Raw genomic sequence first — 25,641 nt, 5'->3', positions numbered from 1 at the left:
TGTAATTGAAAATTTGATTTTTTTTAATTCCTGTATAAAATTAGCGTAAATATAATAAATATAATTAAATTAATAGTTTCTTATTTTCTTCTTTGCAGCAGGCATACATTTTCAAGGAATCAACAGTGGAAAACGATTGACTCAATAATCTAGATTTAAATTTCACAAAAAATAACCAGTGTTTAATTGTGCTTTACTTCTTGAATATGCCGTTTGTGAGCTCTTCGGTGACAACCACGATCTGTTCTCCTAACATTATAACTAGGTATACAATTATCATTTTACATTATTGTTTTCAGTACTATTTTAGTATATCATTTGGACCCGGACAATTCAAGAAGTAATCCACAACTATTACTGTAACACAAAACCCTAAGGATTCGAATCTTTTTATATACAAAATTACACGACAGTTTCTATGGATTTATACAAATTTACAAACGGTGACATACACATTGTGCAGTTCGGTGATTCCTATTCTGGTCTTTTGCATTAAAAATAAAACTTTATTGCATTGAATTATGTTTAGTTGCATTTGTTTTTGTTTCAAAACAGTTTTAATGAGGATATTGTAACGATAATATCGGTAATTGAATTGTCTTCTAATTCTTTTTATTTATTTTTTGAGAAATATCGGATAGAATGTTTGAAGTCGAATCTATAGTAACTCCTTTTGTATAAAACAAAAGGTTGTCATTCAAATGATCGCATATCAATTTCTTTAGAAAAAAAAAACAAGGAATCTAGAGACAAGGAAACAAATGTCAAATAAATTGATCACACCTTGGAATTAATTGTAGGTTATTTGGTTCCCGAAGGCCGAAACAAACATTTTTTTATTTTTTATTGGTTCAAAATATCAATTTGAGGAAGCAATAATAGGGAAGATTTCATGCATTTTCAAAATCTCCAACAACACTGTTGTTAAACATAATTTCGAAAGTGATGCACCATCCAACGCCCCAGCAAACACAAGATCGTACTGCCGGTACTTTCATATCAGTCCCATATTGGTTTTTCGCATACTGAGATAATAGCCGATGAAGTCTCAAAACGCATTTTCCATGCAAAATTTAAAAAAAATCTTCTAAATTCAAACATTCTGCGATCTGGTTGAAATTTTGCAGAGTCATTCCTCATTCAATGAAGTAATGCAAAACGATTCAAATCAATGGAAAAATAATTGTGAATCCACTTTGTGAATTCTTAATGGGACTGGTATGCGGGTACATTCTATATGGGACATGGTTGGTTTGGTATTTTTTCACATTTCTCCCGAACAAAGCCGCATTTTTTATCATGTTATGTGGAAGTATGATAAAATTAAATGCTATTCTCGGTGTTAACTCAAAAGTGACGAAAATCGAAATAGGACTGATATGCGAGTAGCGGCAGCGTATATCATAGCGAATAAGAGTGGAGGCTATATACATACATTTTGCATGCAGTCAAATGGAGGAATGTGCCTATATCGCCTCCACCATTTATACTTATTCGCTAACATATGCGACTTTGTGTTGATTGAGGCTTCGTCTAATAATGGAACCTTTCTGATTTATAATCAAATTTAATAAATTCGAAGCGGTGGAAAATGATGCCGAGGGTATGGTATTAACTTAAAATTCATTATTCGATAGAATAAAAATTTGTTGTGAAAAAATACACGAAAATGTCCTACGTTGGTCACAAATGATCCGCAGAACCTCTAGAAAGCGCACGACAATGATAGTTAAATGCAAAAAAGCACTGAAAACACTGCGGTTATAATATTGACATGATAAGATTTGTACTGATATGCGATCACTTTTAAAAAGATTGATAGTTTACATTCGGTGAAATAATGAAAAATTTGACTCTTACTGTTTTTAAAATAAATACGATTAAAATTCATATGAAACTGATTAGCGGTCATCAGCAGTCAAGTATTGCTTTACACCCCCGGAAATAATTATAAGAGATTATACTGCCGTGAATCGCATATTTGTCCCATATGAATAGGAAACCCAGCAAAGATGGGACAGATATGCGATTCACAGTAGTATAAGGCATTCGCTGATTTTCATACGAAATGTTTGAGGACCAAAATCTCGATTTCTAGCGATTAGATTAAGGACATATGTGGATAAATGACCTGAATTTTCAATTAATAATGGTTTTTTGTATACACGTTTACTGGAAAAGCACGTTTTAGTTGAAAATAATAATAACACCACCACTTTTATATGGAGCTCCTTACAAGTGAAGTGGCGTTAATCCTTTCCCAAAAAACGTGTTTCCCGTTCATTAACAAAAAAAAATTAAGTCATTTTAGGCTGGGATGCCAGATATGTTTTCAATCTAATCACTAGAAATCGAGAAATTGATCCTGAAACATGACCATTTTGTACGAAAATCGGCGAATGCCTTATAATTATTTACGGGGGTGTAGTGGCGGCAACTTGTGTAATTCTGCCTAAGTCAAGGTAGACATTGGTAGAACTTGATCTTATTTAAAATCAAACCGCAAAAAAAATGAAAAGACAGGCCAGCCCTAGGCTGAAAGTATCTATAGCAAAAATTAGAAGGAAATCGCAAAATTATTGGAGTTCTTATTGGGTGTTCAGCCAAAATGTATGCGAAATTACACCACAATCAGAGTTTCGTTTTTCGGAATCAGTATGAAAAGATTTATTGAGCAATAAAAATGCTGATAATTACCATATACATGAGTCATTTTCAAACAGTTAATGATCGTTAGAAACTACATTCGGTGCATAAATAAGAATTGTGACAGAGTGAAAAGTGTTAAACCACAGACTGCGGTTCAACTATCAAGAATTGAATGTTTTCTTCTATTAGAAATCTGAATAAGTCTAAATTTATGAGGCTATTGTTTGTTTATGTGGTATAAAGCGTATTCATTTGTAAATTAAAATAAATTGTTTGTTCAGTTTTCTGGAATATTTGTTTCACCAAAACCTTCTCTTATTACGCAAATTATGTTACATGCGGCGTAGTTCTCGTGTACAATTTTGTTCAATTATCGTTTTGTCCATATTGCCTATTGTTTATTACGCTTTAAAAGAAGTATATTGACCGAATTCATCACCATCTTACACTGTAGTCCATATTTCAAAGTCACATCATTAGGGTTGAGGTGCGCTCCAATAGGAAGTATTACGGTAGCTAAATTTCACATTTTTACATGCAAAACGTGAACACTGTTAACTTAGGAAAAATATGATGAACACTTTCGAGTTGCTGAGAGTTAACATGCAAATGCAATCAATACGCGAGTCATTTGCAATTCGATCTGACGGAAGCATTTCTGTTATATGTCATGTTTTATCTTTGATTAAAAGTTGTTTTTACATTGCTTAAAATGCGATAACATATCGAATGATGATCCTTCATTTTAAACCTATTTTTTTTTCGTCGAACGATAAGAAAAATCGCAAAAGTATACTTTTCATTCTGTCTCAAGCACACACTTGACATGGCGTTTTTCGCATCCTACCGAAACCGAAAATTACCGAGCACGCGTCTTCTGGCGGTGTAATAACAGAATAATATTTTCATGCAACAGAGAAAAAAAATTATAAGACAAAACACTTATAAAGACTGGCACTCGATGAAAATGAGACACAGTAGCTTGTAACTTTTTAACATGCGGGTAAAAATTGATGAGTGTAATGATTCCATTGACAGAAGCTTATCACGATCTATCAAATGTGTTTTGAGGTGGTATCGAAACAAGAGCAGATCCACCTAAAAAAATTTGCCCCGTCATGGAAAACCCGGCTGCGTCCCGCAGATGCATCGGGAAACACCTGGGAATTCATCACTCGACGATGTCACGGGTGGTGAAATCATTCAATGAGACCTAAACGACACAGGAGCGACAAAAAACGGGGACTACATTTCCGGAGAAGACAAGTAAAGTCTTTTTCTTCTTCTATGGCTCTACATTTCAACTAGAAATTATTGGCCTGGTTTTTAATATAGTATTCCATTTGCATTTCTTCAATTATTAATTGAAAAAGCTTTACTTTTTTATCTATCATTTATTTGGAAGGCAAATTTGCCGTGAAGAATGAAAGCTTTTCTATGCCCACCATTGCATGATTTGTTTCTTGTTTGGCAAGTAAAATGGATACACTATGCCCAGAGAGTAAAGCCCTCTTTAGCGGTAAGATGCATGGCTACAAAGCAAGACCATGCTGAGGGTGGCTGGGTTCGATTGCCGGTGCCGGTCTAGTCATTTTTCGGTTTGGAAATTTTCTCGACTCCCTGAGCATAAAAGTATCATCGTGTTAGTCTCATGATATACGAATGGAGAAAAGGTAGCTTGGCTTAGAAACCTTGCAGTTAATAACTGTGGAAGGGCTTAATGAACACTAAGCAGCGAGGCGGCAATGTCCCAGTGGCAGTGGGGGATGTAATGCCGAAGAAGAAGAAGCAGAAGATGTTCAGAGAGTCAAGAATATTTCCCACCCGAAAACATCTTGGACCGAGAATCGAACTCGTTATCTCAGGATCGGAAAAATATAATGTATTTACATTTCCAATTCTAGCCATGTCACTTGGCCGAAAAAAACGTTAAACCGAAAGTCATAGCCGAAATCCATTTTGACCAAGTTGAACGTCTGGCTGAACGTTTTGGCTGAAAATGTCATTTGGTCGCAAGCGGCACACAACAGAACTGGTAATTTGTCCGAGAAAGCCGCATGCCCTAACAAGTCGTTTGGCTGAAATACATGTTTGGCAGAATGTTATTTGGCTGAACGGATCATACGGCCGAAAATGTTGTCCTTTGACTGAAAAACTCGTTTGGCCAAATAGGTCATTTTCAGCCAAATGATTAATTCTGCCAAAAGTCGAAAATGCAATTTATGGGAAATGGACAACTGACATCTATACCAATAAAATATTTCATCAGCAATTGCACTCGATCAAGAGGAAGATGTGTGAGATTGTTGTCAGTTGGGTCGTCACTGGCAGACTGATCCAATACAAAGGTAAGAGATAGCCCCTCGACTTCAGTTCAATCAAAGTTAATCACCTACACTGCCGGCTAAAAGTTTGGGTTCATCCTAAAAAAATATAGCCAAAAGTTTTTGGCCGTATTTTTGCCGGCTTAGTCATTTAGCCGCCGGCGGCGGCGGCGCAAATCGGCGGGGCAATTTTTTTATTACGTTTCCTTAAGATTTTTTTTGCATTTTTTGGTATATTTTCAATACTTCCATTTTCAAAGGAAGAATCATTTGAATTTCGCATGATAAATCTAATGAACTTTTCCATAAAATTTTAATAAAATAAGTTTTTCTTAAATTTGGAAATTATTTACGGATTTTCCACGGTAACTATTTTGCAGTTTCGAGAAATCTTAGGAAATACCAAAAGAAGCTCTTTAGAATTCTCAAATAAGATTGTTTTGAATTTCAGCATAAACTTCGTCGCAATTTACATAAGAAACTTCAGAATTTCCACGAGAAATAATTCTTAACTTCTACAGTAAAACCTTCGGAAGATCTCGGAAAGATCCTGATGCGCTTCTGTTGAGCATTCGTCGAAATTTACACAGACAATCATTCATAATTGTAAGAGAGTGCAGCTGGTAGAATGGGTATTAGGGTGGTTCAAAAAATTGATTTTGCTCCACAACGCTCATCTGATTCTTTATCCTGTTCTGAGTGTCCTCTGAAAATTTAAGCTCATTCAGATTAAAACTGATTTAGCACAAGTGAAACGGCTTGTGTTTGTTTGCAAATTAGTGGGGAAATTTAATTTTTCATTATACTGATAATGACATTTCCTCATTAATCGCAGGTTAAAAGAAAACCTACATAGCTAAAAGGAATACTCTTTCACTCAACGAAAACCGCATCTTAATTAATTGTTCCAATAATTAGTAATTTATAATATTTAATTATATTATATATAATATTATATTTAATTTATACCGTGGTTTTCTGGAGCTAATTGCGAAACTCCTCTACAGGCCACATTGCTGCTCATGGCGCGAAAGATAACACACACAAATTCAGGCTACTATGTTTCACTGCACGTTTCAGTGATGCCCTCAAAGAAGTTTAATGATCATAAGAAAGAAAGATTCGCATCCTGTATTAAAATCGATTACTGATTATTGGGCCGATCAACATGCGGTTTTCGTTGAGTGAAAACTGTTGAGTATTCCTTTTAGCTATGTAGGTTTTCTTTCAACCTGCGCTTAAGGTGGTTATACAACAAAGCCACAAATCGGCCATCTTGGAAACCACGTGCTTTTCCTAGTGATTTTTCAAGAGCACGAATTGAGAGAACAACAACGCCCATGGGGATGAAACATCCGTAGATATTTTGCTTACTCATGCTGAACAATCGACTTTAATTTCAGCATTGTACGACAATTATTACGCTAGATTTGAACTTCTGATAATAGGAGTAGAAAACCGTGTGGTGAATTTGAAATTCACCACTTGGCTTGATTGTATAATCACCTTAATGAGGAACCGTCATTATCAGTATAATGAAAAAAAAATTCCCCATACTAATTTGCATGGGAATTTGAAACGGCTTGTGCTAAATCAATTGTAATCCAAATGAGCTCGTATTTTCAGAGGACACTCAGAACATGATTAAGAATCAGATGAGCTCTCTGGAGCAAAATCAATTTTTTGAACCACCCTAATGGGTGTTTTACATTGGTTTTCTCAGTCTAGAATAATTAAGACGGCTAGCTTGATTCCATAGGAGACTCTACAAAGTTTTCAAGGAAAATTCTCTGGAATATTCACGAGAAATTCTCCGGAATTTTAAAGGAAGCTTCTTTAGAATTTTCTGCGAAGGATTGCTCAAAATGTAGATATCAACAAGAAAAATCTTAGGATTTCAACAAAATTGTTCGGAATTATTAGATTTCTACAGGAAATTCTTTGTACACTGATGTACACTCGGTAACTGATAGGCATTGTTTTAACTGCAATACGATAGTTACATCAGTTTTGCAGTTATCGGACAGCTGAACTTCAAAACGATTTCCAAGTCGATGATAGCTGCATTGCACTGCACAATCAGGTGCAGTTTTATTGCATCTGACGACGTTTAACAATCGTTTGACGTCTAAAATGCGTCGCAGTTAACGAACGGCATTCGCTAACTGAAACGAAGACATGTTGGAAGTGATGAACTTTGTACCTTACTTAAAAATCACTCAAATAAGGAAATATATAAAAAAAAAAAAAGAAGACATGTTGCAGTTATCGAACGTCTAGTCTAGTGTATTGTCCATAAGAAATTCTTGGGAAATTTCATTGGCCGAAAGCAACATACGGTCGAACTGGTAATTTGGCCGGAAAAGTCGTTTGCCCTAACAGGTCGTTTGGCCGAAATTATCGTCTGGTCGAATAGGTTATCAGCTTTAAACTGACGTTTGGTCAAAATGGTCGTTTGACAGAATGGGCCATTTGACCGAAAATATAGTTTGGGCCAACAGGTCATACGGCCAAATTTCAATAAATGAACGGGTAATTTAGTCAAAAATATCCATCCGTTTGGCCTAATGACATTTACGGCCAAAATGCCTTTTTGTTAAACAACTCTACCTGATGGTTCGTTGATGGAATTCAACTTATAACGGAGTTATAGCGCTAGTTGCAGTAACTTAAACTAAATGATTGGAATTTTGCTATCATTTAGTCTAAGTTACTGAAACTATAGCTCTCACTGCGTTACTAGTGGAAATCAAACAACGAACCATTATATAGAGTTGTAGAAAAACCTTCAAACTAGAAGTCCACCATACAACACAATTAGAGATTCAGCTTTTGGAATAAGTTATTGACAAACTACTAAATGGCCCAACGCAAATTACTAAATGATCGATAACTTCCTTGCTCTCAAGCTTTACTCGGATAGGCTTCTACCAAATAGACTTTTTAATTAAACAACATATTTGGCCAAACAACTTTCAGCTTTGCGGTTTTCGGCCAAATGGCTTTCTGCCGAACGACTATTTTCCGTTTAAAATTCAATTTCAATTAGAATTTTGGATTCCAACGGGAAATCCTTTGCAATTCCACACGAAGTTTTGCTTAGTTTTTATGAAGAGCTTTTCGAAATTGTAAGTAACAATAAATTGAATGGAATTTTCATGAAAATCATAGGTATACTCACGAAAAATTCTCTGCAGTTTCAACGTGATGTTCTATAGAGATCTATCAGTAAATTATACGGAATTTCCACTGAGTATTCGGAAATTCCACTCAAAATTTAGCGGATTTCATCAAATTGAAATCTGGGTGGAAAATTATAGATCAGTGGCGGGGAAAATTTTAAACGGCGGCGCGCCGATGCCAAAATGTCGGCGGCGGCGGCGACGCACACCTCTACTTACATCCAATTTCGGGTATTGTTAGCTTAATACAAATACTATAAGTAGATCTTGCATAGTAGGTATTTTAAACTAATAATTTTATTTTTTATATGCTAAAATCAATATACATAAAAATGAATTTCTGTCTGCCTGACCCTCATAGACTCGGAAACTACTGAACCGATCGGCGTGAAAATTTGTATGCAGAGGTTTTTGGGGCCGGTTTTGGGAAGGGGGGCTCCCGTACAAATGAACTAGGAATTTCTGCACTCGAGAACTAATCAGAGAATAAATGAATTTTAGGCGAAACGAAGTTCGTCGGGTCTGCTAGTATTACATAAAGAAACACATTCTTCTTAAATTTTATTTTTATGTTTATAGTTATAAAAATATGTTGATTTTTCTTAAAATTGAGCCCACAAAATTTTGAAATAAAAAGTGGAACCCAATTTTAATCATCTTTGAGATGCATTGATGAAATTTCAGCAAAAAAATCAAGACAAAATTTTCAAAACGACTTATCTGCTTTTGTAAACAAAGATTCAATCGACGATTTGACCAATCTGATAGTTCTCCCACGCAAACCAACACCATCAATAGGTAGCGGAAACCTTCACCTACCTATTGGTGGTGTTGTTTTGCGTGGGGGAGCTATCAGATTCGTCAAATCGTCGTTTGAATCTTTGTTTACAAAAGCAGATAAGTCGTTTTGAAAATTTTGTCTTGAAATCTTGTTTCATTTCTAAAAATTAAAATGTTTACTTAAGTGCATGGCATGCATAGGCCAAAGGTTTGGGTTCACATTTTTTCCAGTTTAAATTTAGACAAAATATACATTGAAGAAAGTTAGTTTCCAAACAAAGTCAAGAACTGTACTCCAGATAATACCGTGCACGCAGCATACTTTGCGCAGTTAAGGAAATTCAGAATTTAATCAACTCGTACAACTTACAGAAAGTATCTATCCGCCTGAAATAGTTTTCATGCTGTAGTATTATTATCATAAGAAAATTATTTTGCGCTTTTCAGTGGAATGTTTTCACCTGTCATAAGACGAGTTTATACAATCCCATTGAATTCCACCACTTAATTGTATCTTGACTGTTACGTATTTCGACTTCAAAAGTAAGGTCGTCTTCAGTGTCTCGTACGTCGAGAAGTCGAGTCGAGTACGAGACACTGAAGACGGCCTTACTTTTGAGGTCGAAATACGTATCTGTCAAGATACAATTAAGTGGTGGAATTCAATGGGATTGTATAAACTCGTCTTATGACAGGTGATTATTATCATATTATTGTTTGAGAACCAAATTTGGTATAAAATTTAAAATAAATAGTAAATTGAACTTCAAACAGACCCCTTATTATACGCCTAACTTTGCGCACATAACTTGGAAAATTTGTAACACGAAGCAAGAGTATATCCTACAATTTTCCATTCAAATTTTATTTTTTCAACTAATACTACTATTACAAATCATGTTCATTCCATTTGTAGGCATATATGAGCATATTTGAGAAAATGAGGATGCCCGGCATTATTTTCTTATGATTTGACATACTTGGTATGTTTTCACGTCTGTTGGTGTATATACAGTTTCATTTATGTACATTGAACACAGCTAACAATTTTTTTTTTGGCGCGAACCCTTTCCCGATGAGGTAAATATATCATAAATGTTGAAAATATCGAAATACCAGTTGTGCGCAAAATTGGGTACACTGTATTGAAAAATGGTTCCTAATATTGCGCATAATATATTTTAACGAAAAATATAAATAACAAACCAAATTCTCATGAGATGGCTTCAACAATATTATAATTATAGGATTCATGTGTAATCAGTTGTCACCGAACGTAAAAAATTACAAAAAATACAAATTTTCGGGTAGACCGTCACCTGTCATTTGTGCTAAGAACACGCCATTTTGGTAATTTTCACTATTTCAACATTTCACACATTTCAACCATTAAAATGAAAATGTGTTATTTAACTGCGGCAAAATGCATGCACTGTTATAATAACATGTATATTGTGCTGACAAGTTGTAATTATATTTCGAAATTCAATTTAAACGCATTCTTTAACAAAAATAACCGCGAAATGCGCAAAGTTAGGTGCGTGCACGGTATTTGGCTAAAATTCAATTAAATCGCCTATCCGGAGAGTGAACCTAAACTTATGACCGTTTTATGAACCCAAACTTTTGACCGATACATACATGCACTCGAGTAAACATTTTGATTTTTAAAAATAAAACAAGATTTTTTTCGCCGAAATTTTAACAATGCATCTCAAAGATGATTGAAATTGGTTTCCATTCAACTTTTTATTTAGAAATAAAATTTCTCAATTATCCACAAAATCCACAAATTTTTACAACATAAATTTAAGAAAAATGTGTATCTTTATGTAATATTTTAGGACATAAAAAATGAAATTAAAAAACCTACGATGCAAGATCTACTAATATTCTTTGAATTGAGCTAACAATACCCGATGTAGGATGTAAGGCGGCGAAAATACGACCAAAAACTTTTGCCTATATTTTTCGAGGGTGAACCCAAACTTTTGGCCGGGAGTGTATATCCAGTTATGAACATTTATTACCGTTGACCCCAGATAATTTGAACGATATCTCATTTATATTGACGGGGTTCATTTTTAATTTGAACTACTGGTTGAGCATCCATAAATTACGTAACGCTTAGAGGGGGGAGAGGGGGTTGTCCGAAGTGTGACAATACATACAAAAATTTCAAATGATTCATACAAAAAGTGTGACAGAGGGGGGAGGGGGGTTGAAATTGGCCAATTTTTGCGTTACGTAATTAAGGGATCTTCCCTTACTCTATGAGCATCAGAAAAAACAAATTGTTTCTGGTAGCTCTTTTTGCTGGTTTGTTGCGATTCTGCGTTCCAGTTTACACTGTTCCATTTTTTCGTATCCTGATCACACGTGCCAAAAGACGTTTGAACCATTTTCACGATGTTCAAATGAACGGGGTTCATATTAGAAAGCGTTACCGGGGGACCACGATACAAGAACAAAGATGCATCAATTTTGTCTAATGAGACAGCTTGAAATTACTTGAAGTAAATTGGACCTTAGGCATGACTTGTAAAGTCACTGCTTCTTGAACCCAACTTATCAGGGCCTGATTTTAGGAAGATCAATGTTTTTCAAATTCGTAGATTTGTAAATTTGATTCGTTATTTTTATATCGGTACAAGATCAAATAGGGCTGCAAAATGGTGGGTGACACCAAGGAAGGAGCGTCCAATATAGCTCAAATCCCCACAAGTTTCTGTCTCACACTTCCACGGGCCGATCGATGACAAGGCCGCCAGCTAAAGATTGCGTATTCAGCTGGTAGTGCAGCCTGGGCACTGTTGTCCTTCTAACATCAGCTAGAGTGAGAAGGTACGCCTCGTGGGCCTGTCCACCAAGAGAAGAAAGTTGCCAGAAGCCGGATGTTGGTGTCGGGTACTCGATCGAATAGAGATCGGTACAAGGAAGCAAAAGTAGCCGAATGACGAATCGTAAAAAGAAAAAAAACAGTATGAAGAATAAGTGACTAGTGAGGCGCAAGAAAGAATGGAGCGGAACAATATACGGAGGTTTCATAAGACTGTTAATTGCGTGCGGAGGAAGACATCGCCATATCCCGCCATGTGCAACGACCACGAAGGGAATTCGCTGACAGATAAAACCAAAGTGCCAGGTGGAAGTAACACTACGAGACTTTGATGAATAGTGGAAGTGATGGTACATCGGTGAACAAATAAACATTAGCGACGATTAGCTGTGAAATCGCCTACACTAGAAGAAGTTGGAAAAACAATTAAGGAGCTGAAAAACATTAAGGCCGCGGGTAAGGAACAACTCCTGGCTGAAAAGTGAAAACGACTTGTTGTGTAACTTGCAAGACCGGATAAACAGTCCGGAATTTATCAGTTTCTTTACGAAGACTCCACAGTTGTTTTTATTGGTCAAATACGCCGCACGCCGCAAAGGCGCCGCACGTCTATAAGAACATAGAAGCGCAATAGACACGAACAAAGCAAATTAATTCATTTTGGCAGCTTACACAAAAAAGTAGCCATGTAAAACCAAAAAAACGACTATTTTCTCCCTTTTACTTCCACTAATTAATTAATTAGTGGAAGTAAAATGAAGAAAATAGTCGTTTAACCGTTTCCCCTAAGACGCTCGCAAATAATTAATCAAAAAAAAATATATTAGAAAAATGTTGAGCCTCAAAGCATGGGGACCAAAACACCACTTGACCGTTGATGAACGATCCACCTGTAATATAATGTCTCTTCACCCAGGCCAACAATCTGAAGAGCAATTTCTCTCCTAATCGGAAGTATACGAACAGCAAACAGTAAATCGTAACCAGTTGGATATTGTTTCGAAGATTAATCGCACACCACACCGGTAGACATAAGAGGTAATTTTCTAAATTATTGACGATTGTAAGAACTACAGGTGAGAGTGCCATGTCGTTCTAACATAAACACGAACCCCGAAAAGAAAGTTGTGAATCAGACAAAACTAAATTATTTTGCATTTTTATCAATATAACATCTAACAGAAATGCTTCCGCTCATTAAGCAGTTTTTATCCGAGGAACTTGTATAGTCTGTTTAGCGTTGAAGGTCAAGGGAATGAATGAAATAAATAACCGGTATGTATATTGTGTGTGGATGTGAATCGGAGTTTGCATGGTGTAAGCTATGTACAATTGATAAAGTTCGCCGACTTCCACTAGTGACTGCTCCGGCTAGCTATATACTCCCGTCGCACTGGACTTGATCGCACCTCGAGGATGTTGTTGATTTTTTCGACAATTTCCTGCGCCGTTGCTGGGTCGGTTTCAATGTCGTAATGCTTAAACTGTGGTACGCGGGCTTGCTGCTGTTGGTGGGTATGCTGCCGAATGGTGGGACTCGACGTCACGTAATCCGTTCCGGATACGCTCAGCGTTTGCGAATACGGAACCGAACTGTACACTATCCTAACACCCGATTTGGACGACTTCCGTTCGATAATGGAGCAGTGAGCAACCGAATCCATACTATGATTGACCGACTTCTGGCGAAGCCATAACTTGGAAGATTTCTGCTGGATTGGATCAATTTCTAATTTATCTCCCGATATTCCCAATTGAATCTCCGTTTTTAACCGCGATTTGTGCACCAAATAGACATTGAACGCCCGATACAAGGGAGCATCCAACTTCGAGGTGTGATCTTTCATCTTGTCCAAATCCTCTCTCTGTTTCGGTGTGATACCTTTGAAATCACTCGTGGAAGGTTCCGTTGGCGATAACTTCGGTGGACTTCCTGTTTCGCCCAAATCGGACGTTATCGAGCGTGTCCGTTCCCCCGAGACAATCGTCGACGGTTGACTAAAACTAGAATGCGGCTGAACCTCTGAGGTTTTCCGCTCAGCTATGGCCAAATGCGAAAAACAAAACTTTGCGCATTGTTCCCTGACGTCCAAGGGGGGGAAATCCAAATCGACTTCGCCGTCCTCTTCAGTCAAAAACAGTCCATAGTGCCTAATCGATCTTAAACCTACATCTGGATATGCTAGACTACACTTATAACAAATCAATCCTATAAAATCCTGAATTTTGGCAGTGGCTATGACGCAAACTTGCATCGGATAGGCTCTCTGGTCCTCCGGCAACATCATTAGGAATATTTTAAACGTTTTAGTAGCCACCTCGGTCTGCGAAGTTCCATCGTACTTCGCGAACTCGAGGTATTTATTCTGCGGCATTTTGGGGAAGCTTTCCAACTGTTGCGATAGCAATGACATACCTGCTTCCACCGTGTCGACACTTACAACTTTTCTCACGAACAGTTCGTCATCCTTCTCATCCGCACGCTGAACGGCACACTCATACTTGATAGTTTTGACCTTCGCTGCCTTTTTCCTCGCTATGTCCATTCGTTCCAGCTTCTGAGCCGTATTCGAGCGTTGCCGATGGAACCCAATGTCTTGATCCATTTGTATTTCGTAGGACTGCGACAGGGTGTCCATCTCTTCATCGTCGGAATCGTCCAGCCCGGGGTAGCAGTAGAAGTCTTCGAAACTCTTCCGCCTCGTCCCGAATCCATCCTCCCGACTGTCGCTTCGCACTGCCCCCGCAGAGCGATCCCGCAAGGCTTGCTTATGCAGCTGGGCATATTGGTGGGGGATGTCTTCCAGCAACATTACCGTTTCACTCAGTCCCGTGTCATCGGTCGAGATGAACGAATTCCGGATATGGGACAACAGCCAATGGGGGTTGTTGTAGGTGGCCATTCCACACCCTGAAAAGATAGATAAATGAATGCGTTTAATGATCTGTTTTGCAGTTAACTACTTGGAACAGTGGCGTAGCCACGGGGGTGGTTTTGGACATAACCCCCCCCCCCCCAGAGACAACATTTTTAGAAGAAAAAAAATTCGAACCTTCTCGAAATTAAGAAATGTTCAGAAAACCCCCCCAGACCAATTTTCTGGCTACGCCATTGGTTTGGAAGATATCATATTGCATTTTAACAATACTTGATCCAATTACTATTGAAAAGGAAAGCACTATATATTTCTATTTTGTAGCAAACATGTATGTATATGGGAAAAACCATACAATTTTAAAATAGGGCGTATTCAAAATTTCACCGATGAAAGATTTTAAAACACCCCGTATCCTTTTCATGGTGCTCTAAGCTTTCTTTTCGTAAGAAAACCACGGAGGTTCATGAAAGTGCGATAATATTCGCGTCTGGGGGCACCGTGAGGTACGGCTCGAATCTGGACGGCATCCGGATCACTCTCTCTGTGGCTGGACCGATGGTGGTTCTGGAACGGGATCTATAGGTGGCTGGTTATCTTCTTCATGCTCCGGTTCTGGTTGGTCGGTCTGGATGCGACCGCGTTCGGGAACATCATCGAGTTGACTGGAACCTGCTTCGACTTCTTGGTTGGAAACCCCTGGCACTACTTGCACACCTCGGTTCGTGGCTGGACCTGGGATCGGACGTTGGAGGTTGATGGAACAGGAAGTGGTTCCTGCTCGGCTTGACATTGTTGAGCGGGCTGTACTGCTGGTCCAGGATATTGAATTCCAAACATGTCCACCAGGATACCCAGTGGTGTGGAATCTGCTGCGCCGGTTGTTGCTTCACTGGAACGATGCTTGAGCTGGTTGAAGTGCGATCTGGTGAGCTTCTTCCGTCCATGCCAATCGTCCAGTAGCACGTTGTGGTTGACCCGTCCGATGACCTCGATGATTACGCCGGATGCCCACTGCCACTTGGTGTTGCTGCGGTAGACCTTGGCGTAGACATCGCCTTTTCGGAAGCCACAAGGAGTTTCGCCATGCTTCCGGTTGAACTGTTCGTCTTGGCGTTGCGCAACGACCTCTTGAATGTGTCCACAAATCTCTCCGCCTGGCCATTGGACTGTGGGTGATACGGCGATGTCCGGAAATGTAGAATGCCGTTCTTCCTGCACAAAACCGCGAACTGTTATGACGTGAACTGCGTTCCATTGACGGAGACTGTGGCGTTGGGAACGCCAAAACGGGCAAACAGCTCGTCGAGGAACTCGATCACTGCTGATGTTGTCGGGGATCGAACGATGCGAATTTCCGGCCACTTTGTGAAGGCGTCCACGAGGAAGTGCAGACCGTTGATTGGGCCGGCGAAGTCGATGTGGATACGCTCCCAGGGAGATTGAGCGAGTGGCCACGACTGTAGCGGAACCTTAGACGGTGTCTTCGAATGTGTGACACAGCTTTCACATCTCTTCACAAAATCAGCAATGTGGTTATCGATTCTCGGCCAGTACACGTGACTACTGTCCGGAATCACCAAACGGTTGGACATCATGACGCACCCCTTCACTACCGATAGAGCGTCTCGATGAGCGAAGAAAGGGCGAACTTCAGAGTTAGCGATGTCATCGATTTTGGAGGGCCATCCACGCTGGTTGTACTGGTTCACTTGTTGGAGAACCGGGCACTGGAGAGTAGCGCCGCGCACCGATTTGAACGTAACTGGCTGCAAACTGATGGCTTCCTGGAGTGGAATCTCGATGTTGTCTTCCAGTTGAATCGATGCGATAATGAAGTCCTCCTCTAGTTTGACGTAACCGTTGATGAGGCGGGACAGTACGTCGGCATATCCAAACTGCGTGGTGGACACGTACTCGATGTCGAAGTTGTAGCACAGAAGCGTCAGGGCCCAACGTTGAAGGCGGTTGGCCGTGTGAACCGGAATACCCTTCTTTTGTCCGAATATCCGCAGGAGTTGCTGATGATCCGTCTGGAGGGTGAACTTGCGTCCGAGCAGCATCCGATGGAATTTCGTTACGGCAAACACCAGTGCAAGACCTTCCTTCTCGATCTGTCCGTAATTTGCCTCCGCGGGGGTGAGTGAGCGGGAAGCGTGTGCAACAGCTTTGAGTGAGCCATCGGAGAACCTGTGTAGAAGGCAGGCACCGATTCCGGACTGCGAGGCGTCGGCAGCAACTATGATGTCTAGTGATGGATCGTAGTATGTCAGAAGCAAATCCGACTGGAGTACTTCCTTGAAGCGCCTGAACGATTTCTGGCACTCGCTGTTCCAAACGAATTTGGCATCCTTCTTCAGCAGCGCGTCGAGTGGCCGCCGCAGTTAGTGCATCTCCGGGACAAACTTCGCGTAGAAATTCACCGCACCAAGGAACGAGCGTAGTGTTGTGACATCTTTTGGCGATGGCATCTTGACAATGGCTTCCACCTTGTATGGGTCTGGACGGAGACCGTTCTCGTCTACGATGTGCGCCAAATACTTTACCTCCGGCTGCAGAATGTTTCACTTTTCTTCCCTCAAAACGAAACCGTAGGCTTGAAGGCGTTGAAACAGTGCGTTGAGCATCTTGGGGTGTCCACGTGTCCACTCCTTCGAGATCGGCAACCATGCTGTTCATCAACTGCTGGAAGGCCCCGGGAGCGGATTTTATTCCTGGTGCGAGCCGGTTGAAGCGGAAGAGACCTCGATGCGTGTTGATTGTGAGCAGCTGCTTCGAGTCGTCGTCAACTTCCACTTGAAGATAGGCGTCACTCAGGTCAATGACGCTGAAATAGCGGCACCAATTGATCTTGGTAAAAATGTCATCAGGGACCGGTAGCGGGTAATGGTTGGGCTCCAGGGCAGCGTTCAGTCCACTTGAGTAATCGGCACAGATTCGTACTTTTCCTCCGGGATTCTTCACTACGACGATCGGAGCCGCCCACTGCGAGAAATCGACAGGCGTGATGATGCCCAGCGATTGAAGTCGGTCCAGCTCCGCATCGATCTTCTCCATGGACGTGAAAGGAACTGGGCGCTTCGGCTTGAAAACGGGTTTGGCATCGGGCTTGAGATAGAGTCGGACCTTCATCTTCTTGCAGTGTCCGAGGCCGTTCTTGAACACTTCGGGATACGCAGCTTTGTACACTTGGATTTGATTGACTTGACCATCGGCAACATGGACCTGGTTGCAGATTGCAGAAAGCGGAGTGTCCCACAGCTTGAACAGCTCGATCCAGTCCAGACCAATCAGGTTGATGCTGATGTTGGTCACGTAGAAAGTTGCGGTTTTGGTGACACCTCCGAGTTTGATTGGGTATCGGAGTTCACCAAGTAGCAGAAAAAGCGTCCGGGCAGTCCGTGTTGTGGGAGTCAGCGTTGGCGAGCCCAATTTCTTCTTCCACTGCCTCTTCGAAAAGATGGTGATGTCGAACGCGGTGTCCAACTGCAGAGTGACTTTAGACCCGTTGATATCCACCGTTAGGAACTTCCGTCTAGAAGTGCAGCTTACCTGGTTGATGGAGAAAATTCCGTTCACGTGCTTCTTCTTCTTGAGTGCCGCCTTCGATGTGTAGCTGCCACAATACCCTTCTTTGTGGCCGGTTTGCTTGCAGTCCCGACAAACGTGCTTCGTGTAGGTGCAGTCCCGGACGTAGTGCATTCCGCCACACTGCCAGCAGGGTGTTTTTGGACCTTCGGACTTCGTCTTCTTCTTCTCTTTGGAACTCGGTGTCATCGGTGGAGGCTTGTTCTGCTTGACTGCGCAAATTGTACTCACCGATTTCTTGTGTTCCACCATGGCCGTGTCGTGCTTGAGGTTTTGCAGACGTTGGCACTCCGTGATGAGTGATTCCAGAGTGCATTCATCTGCCGCGTTAGCCTCAAGCTTGAATAGGAGTCTCGTTCGGATGTCTGCGTCTCTCGACGACCGGAGCCCACAGGTGAAAATCGGGCTATTGAATTGGTCCGCCGTGATCTTGCTAAGCTCGAAGTCATCACAGCATCGGTTGACCGTCCCAGCGTACGTTAGAAAGTCGTCCGCGTCGTGCTTCGTTAGCTGGAAGCACTGGTACCGCTTGCTGAACAGGGAGATTCGGACGCTGAACAGCTCTGTCAGCTTTTTCACCGTCTCATCGAACGAGTACTCACGGGGGTGCTTTGGGGTGCGAAGTTGACGTACTTGTCGTGCACCGTCACGCTGAGGCTTCTCAACAGCAACCGCACTTTCGCCGCATCGTCCAACTTCGCTCCGTCTTTGAGGAAAAGGTCTTCGTACTTCCGGTACCACCGGTCGAAAACGAGCCCGTTGTCTGGATCGTAGACGAACTCCCGGATGTTGGAGGCCAGAGATTCGATGATGAACTCCAGGCTGCCCGCCGACCGATTGGAAACGTTTTGCTCCGCCATCGCTTGATTCTGCCGCAGATTACTTGAAAGTCGCCGGATCCCGGCATCTTGAGAACTGCAGCTCTTCCTCCAAAGCGTTGAATTCTTGAAAAAATTCCTCGACGCCAAAATGTTGTACTTTAAATACAACTTTATTCTAGGATGATTGGGTACAAAGTAATCAATTTTCACATCTGTTGATTATCAAGTTGCTATGGCTGAACTAGTCGCTAGGGTCGCGACTGGTGGTAATCATTGACTACTATGTTCGTGGCTAACAATGAGCCATATAATACTTAATACCCATCCTACTTGGTTGGCGTTTGTACAAAATTACATATGAGAGTTAGTTCTGAAAATGTATTGCGAGAGTTCGGCTACGTGCCCGGTGCTGGGAATTTGTTTTCATCAGTACCCGCTAAGCTGCGGAGGGCGACGGAGGCAACGCGTGATTGGGTGGAAACCAATCAACGCAAGGATGTGCAAGCTGAGGATAAAAGGCCGTTTAGAATCATCAACGTGCACTGACCACACGAAGATGAGACCCGACGACGAGAAAGAATCATTCTATGCACAGCTGGAGCAGACATATTAGGCATGCCCACTGCGGGACATCAAAGTCGTCATCGGCGACATGAACGCCTAGGTAGAAAGAGAGGAAATTTATAGACCGGTCATCGGACCGAATAGTCTGCATACCGCATTGATGTATAAACTTTACAGCCTCCCGCGGAATGGTAGTCTGAAGCCCCCCCTCCCTTGCATAAATATCCACAAGGCCACATTGAAATCACCTAATCAAGAAACGGAAAACCAAATCGACCACGTTCTAATCTACGGTAAATTCTTCTCCGACATCACGAACGTACGCACTTACCGTATTGCGAATATTGAATGCGACCACTACCTTGTTGCAGTATGTCTGTGCTCAAAACTCTGGACGCTGTACAAGATGCGTCGGAGTCGTCCGCCGCGGCTTAACATTGGGCGGCTACAAGAGGGTAGACTAGCCGAAGACTACGCACACCAGCTGGAAGTGGCACTCCCAGCGGAAGAGCAGCTAGGCGCAGCGTCTCTTGAAGATGGCTGGAGAGATATTCGATCCGCCATTGGAAGCACGGCAACCGCTGCACTAGGCACGGTGGCCCCGGATCAGAGAAACGACTGGTATTACGGCGAATGTGAGCAGTTAGTTGAGGAAAAGAACGCAGCATGGGCGAGATTGCTGCCACACCGCACGAGGGCGAACGAGGCACGATACAAACAGGCGCGGAACAGACAAAACTCGATTTTTTGGAGGAAAAAGTGCCAGCAGGAAGATCGAGACCGTGAAGAGACGGAGCAACTGTACCGAGCTAATAACACACGAAAGTTCTATGAGAAGTTAAACCGTTCACGTAAGGGCCACGTGTCACAGCCCGATATGTGTAAGGACATAAACGGGTACCTTCTTACAAACGAGCGTGAGGTGATCCAAAGGTAGCGGCAGCACTACGAAGAGCACCTGAATGGCAATGTGGCAGACAACGGTGACGGTAATCATCTATTTATCAACTTAAAAGCCGCATATGATACAATCGATCGAGACCAGCTATGGCAGCTAATGCACGAAAATGGATTTCATGATAAACTGGTTGATCAAAGCGACGATGGATCGGGTGATGTGCACACTCAGTTTTTATTTCTGCAGCTCGGCAAAAATCCGCACAGCCGTGCGCCAGCAAAATAAAAAACTGATATACCGGCAAAAATAGCGTTTGTTAGCTGAATTTCGGCAAATTATTTGCTGATTATCAGCAATTTTGACAGAAATCTCGGCAAAAAACATGTTCGCTGGGGCACGGCTGTGCGATTCTCGGTAAAAGTTCAACATTTTGCTGAGATCCCGGTAAAAAAAATTAAGTTTGTGCGTAGTTCGATTTTCAGGGGTATTCTCGAGTCCCTTCGAAACGCGTCGAGGGTTACGGCAAGGTGATGGTCTTTCGTGTCTGCTATTCAACATCGCTTTGGAGGGAGTAATACGAAGGGCAGGGGTTGACACGAGTGGAACGATTTTCACGAAGTCCGTCCAGTTATTTGGTTTCGCCGACGACATTGATATTATGGCACGTAACTTTGATATGATGGAGGAAGCCTACATCAGACTGAAAAGCGAAGCTAAGGAGATTGGACTAGTCATTAAAACGTCGAAGACGAACTCCGCAAAACGCTCCGATCGAATAGAGTTCGCCGCCGTACCAAACTGACTATCTACAAAACCCTTATTAGATCGGTAGTTCTCTACGGACACGAGACCTGGACGATACTCGTGGAGGACCAATGGGCACTGGGAGTTTTCGAAAGGGAAGTTCTGCGTACCATCTATGGTGGGGTGCAGATGGCGGACGGTATGTGGAGGAGGCGAATGAACCACGAGTTGCATCAGCTGTTGAAAGAACCGTCCATTGTTTACACCACGAAAATCGGAAGACTGTGGTGGGCCGGGCACGTAGCCAGAATGTCGAACAGTAATCCGGTGAAAATGGTTCTCGACAACGATCCGATGGGAACAAGAAGGCGAGGTGCACAGCGGGCAAGGTGGATCGATCAAGTGGAGGACGATTTGCGGATCCCCCGCAGACTGCGTGGTTTGCGAAGTGCAGCCATGGACCGAGCTGAATGGAGAAGACTTTTATATATTGCACAGGCCACTCCGGCCTTAGTCTGGTAATAAAAATTAATAAATGAAATAATTTTACTTGGTGCACTAAACCAAGTTTGTTTTTCTAATTCTTTCGTGGACAACAATACTATTTTGTAATCCTCCCGAATTTTCAATTTTGACTGGTACGTGGTACAATGGTACCTAAAAATTGAAAAAATAAATAAATAAGGCCGTTACAAATATTTAAATAACTTTTTGTCCTACTGGTCTCCGAAAGTTCGAGGGGGGGGATAATAAAAAATAAATATTAAAATGAAAAAAATCATAAAACTCCTCGGATTTGTTAAAGAATGTTTTGAAAATCCTCAAAATTATCCAAATTTTATTTTGTTGCCCCCTCAAAATATTATTTTTTGGCAAAAAAAAATCCGAGGGGGGGGAGACAAAATGGATTTTAAATATTTGTATCGGCCTAAATTATGTAATTATTGATGCGCGCGAAATTAGGGCACATCACGGTACACATGCATATCGATATCAAATTCTTGACGATTAAAAATGGAATTTTTATGTGCGTTGGATATGTCTCCAGAACGGTTTAAGAACTTTCTGTTAAAATATAAATTCAGCGTGCAAAACCTAGAGAATGTATTTATGATGTAATACCAAATAAGTTCGAGCAATCGAAAAACTTCGGGCACGCTACCAAAACTTAATGAGGTTTTAGCACATTGAATCTTAGGAATTTATAATTACGCATTTTGTTTAATATGTATGTCTCAGATATGTATGTAATAATTATATATATCTAGTACTATCTTCTCCACATTAAATTATGACGAAATTCAAATTCACTGCAAGGCACAATCGCTCAGAAACACATAATCTGTCACGTAAATTTTATTTTTTGTTCCGCTGTTTAATTTTCTCACATCTACGATTTACAAACTGCGACATAAAACGAAAAACAAACGTCGCATGCAAGTAACTCAGTTAGATAAAATAGGTCAATGTCTCGCCCCAGTTAAAATCCTCCGGTTACGCCTATGCCCACTGCTTTCGTTCGTCATCGTTCACACATCCGTCCCATATTACTCCGATTGAAATCACAACCAAAACATCGATTTGTTTACACGACTAGAGATGTCGTAAAATCTCGATTAATCGATTAGTAACTAATCGATTACTCTCGATTCTTATCGATTATTGAATCGATTAATCGTTGGGTAGTAATCGATTATCACAACGATGAATCGATTAATCGAAGTAATCGCTTAATTTGCGACATCCTTATGATGTCGTAAAATCCCGATTAATCGATTAGTAACTAATCGATTACTGTTGATTCTTCTCGATTATTGAATCGATTAGTCGTTGGGTAATAATCGATTCAAAATTAATCGATTATCACAACGATTAATCGATTAATCGAAATAATCGATTAATTTGCGACATCTCTATGCACGACCATCAGAAGACTTACCCAAAGGGAGAAGAATGCGGAAGTCAATACTCTTCTCGGCTCGGAGAGTGACGAAACGCAGCGGCCTCCCGCTTCCCCCGCTCGGCAGCAGCAGATCACTTATTATTTATTGGACACGAACGGGGCCGTCCGCTCTCCTGGTGCCGCCGTTGTACCCGTCTTCCCTTGCGGCTTGTGTCCCTGCCCGACGACGTCGATTACCTAAGCGTAAGGCGCTTCTTCATCCTGCAATGCATGGCTCTGCGCTGTTGCTACTGCTCCCAGGTCGGCCACGATGAACGCTGCCAGAAATACACTTTTTGGAACACTTTTCTTCTGAATTTTGGCTGGAATTGCGAAACCTTAATGCCGCGAGTAACGAGTAGTATTTAGATGCCCGAATCTCTTGTTAATAGATGGATTAAAACGAAAATATTGAGGCGACTACGAAAAACGCGACTTATTTAGACTTTTTGTAAATTTGACGTTTATCGATGGCTTTTTTCTCACCTTTCGGGTCAAGGGGTCGTTCAAAAATTACGTCCAAGGTTTGAGGGGGGGAGGGGGGTCCGAATTTTGTGACAGTTTGTGACAGGGGGAGGGAGGGGGGTTCGTCTTATGTGACGTCCACCCTCGAAAAAAATGTTAAAGCATTTTAGGAACAATTTGCATTTTAAAAACACATATTCAAACTGTTATTGTCAGATTTTCTGGATATGATACACTGCGCGGCGTTTGTAATGTTCCCAAATGGGTACTTGCACAAAACTTCACGCGGCCAATGACTGTCGAAAGGTACGGCCGCGACAAACGATACACCGCAATGCTATTCATCCATAAGAATCAAGTAAACGGGGTGCAGAAAGCGCGGCGGTACCTTTCATGAAAGGTTCGCCGCGTGCAATTTTGAGAAAATCAGGCAATAGTAAGGGACATAGTTCACTATGCTATTGTAAAAATAGTGCACGAAAAAGAAAAACTAAAAAAATCGCCAAAATAAAAATGACACATGTACGTACAGGGGGAGGGGGGGGTCAGTGATTTGTGACAGTTTGTGACATGAGGGGGGGAGGGGGGTTGAAAATGTCGAAACACGATGGACGTAATTTTTGAACGATCCCCAACAGCACAAGCGGGGTGTGCCGATTAGATTCACCCAGCAATTAGGTCAACTTTAAGACACAGAGAAACAGACGTCTCACTCAACATATGTTCCATCGTACACCTTATTAACGATTTATTTAACTTTTGTAGGTGGTCAATCGGCCACCGATGGCGCTTTCATCGATTTTGCTTGTGTTTGACGTTTGCACACTACTGCCATCTGGTTGCCGCTTGGCCACTCACCGGGATTTTAGCATTGGGGGACAATGTTTTCGTGACGATGATTTTGATTGCATTTTGTTCTAAGTGAGACGTCTGTTTCTCTGTGTTTAAGATGTGGAACTTGTAATCGGTATATAGGGTTACCAGGGATATCAATTTAAAGATGAAAAGCCGCGCTGGCCTTTTAGACCAAACGTGTCCGTGGTCCTGATTATGCTTTCTTTTTGCTTTCTCTGCAGTTCTCTGCTACTGAAAATAATGCAAATTTGAATAAAATCACTTCATGCTAAAAGTAAACAAAACTGTCCGCAATACCGCTGCCGCATTTTTTGAAAATTTTCAAAAAATATGCGGTTTTAGTACATTCCGCACCATTGCGTGCCGTTCCATACACTGCCGTGTATTCAAAAGTGACAGCTGCCGCATCGTGCCGTTGCTGTTCCGTTGCCGCACTCCATTGCGTTTCCCCCTTAAAACGTGTCCGCGGGATTTGTTACGAGATTTTGCTCCGGGGTTTTCCGGATGAAAAATACAATAGAGTTGAAATAAAATATTATAAAAATACAATGCATTTTATTGATGAACTTTAAATTCTATTGTTTTATATCATACCAATTAAGGTGGTTATACAACAAAGCCACAAATCGGCCATCTTAGAAACCACGTGCTTTTTCTTGTGATTTTTCAAGAGCACGAATTGAGAGAACCACAATGCCCATGGGGATGAAACATCCGTAGATAGTTTACTTACTAGTACTAAACAATCGACTTTAATTTCAGCATTGTACGAAAATTATTACGCCAGATTTAAACTTTTGATAATAGGAGGAGAAACCGTGTGGTGAATTTGAAATTCACCACATGGCTTGATTGTATAATCACCTTAAAGTGCCACATTGTTGTTCCAATAGACTCGAGTCTGTAGACTCGAGTCTATAGCAAGATTACCTGTGGTGAGTACCTAAGCACAGAGAACAGACGTTCATCTTCATTCGCGTGCTTGTGTAAAAGTTTGTACTGGTTATTTTAAAGTATGTCGTTATGTCCCCGTTGCGCGGTGCTAGTTGTCGTATTCCAGCCGAAATTGGCTGGAATAAACCGCCATTGAATAGCAGTGTGACATTCCGTTCGA

At 41.2% G+C, this 25,641-nt stretch overlaps 1 protein-coding gene across 1 annotated transcript; it reads right to left on the bottom strand.

The window, feature by feature from the left end:
* On the bottom strand, positions 1 to 23,693 carry LOC134212082 (stress-activated map kinase-interacting protein 1). The gene is made up of 3 exons (XM_062689594.1): positions 23,205 to 23,693; positions 13,105 to 14,685; positions 1 to 3,207 (listed from the first exon to the last, which is right to left on the bottom strand). The coding sequence occupies exon 2, from the start codon at positions 14,675 to 14,677 to the stop codon at positions 13,130 to 13,132; it is 1,548 nt and encodes a 515-aa protein (XP_062545578.1). The 5' UTR covers positions 14,678 to 14,685; positions 23,205 to 23,693; the 3' UTR covers positions 1 to 3,207; positions 13,105 to 13,129.
* Positions 23,694 to 25,641: the final 1,948 nt, after the last annotated feature.

This window comes from Armigeres subalbatus, chromosome 2, assembly GCF_024139115.2.
Source record: "Armigeres subalbatus isolate Guangzhou_Male chromosome 2, GZ_Asu_2, whole genome shotgun sequence".
NCBI lineage: Eukaryota > Metazoa > Arthropoda > Insecta > Diptera > Culicidae > Armigeres > Armigeres subalbatus.
The sequence above is the reverse complement of the archived record's forward strand: the minus strand, read 5'-3'. Positions and strand labels throughout refer to the sequence as shown.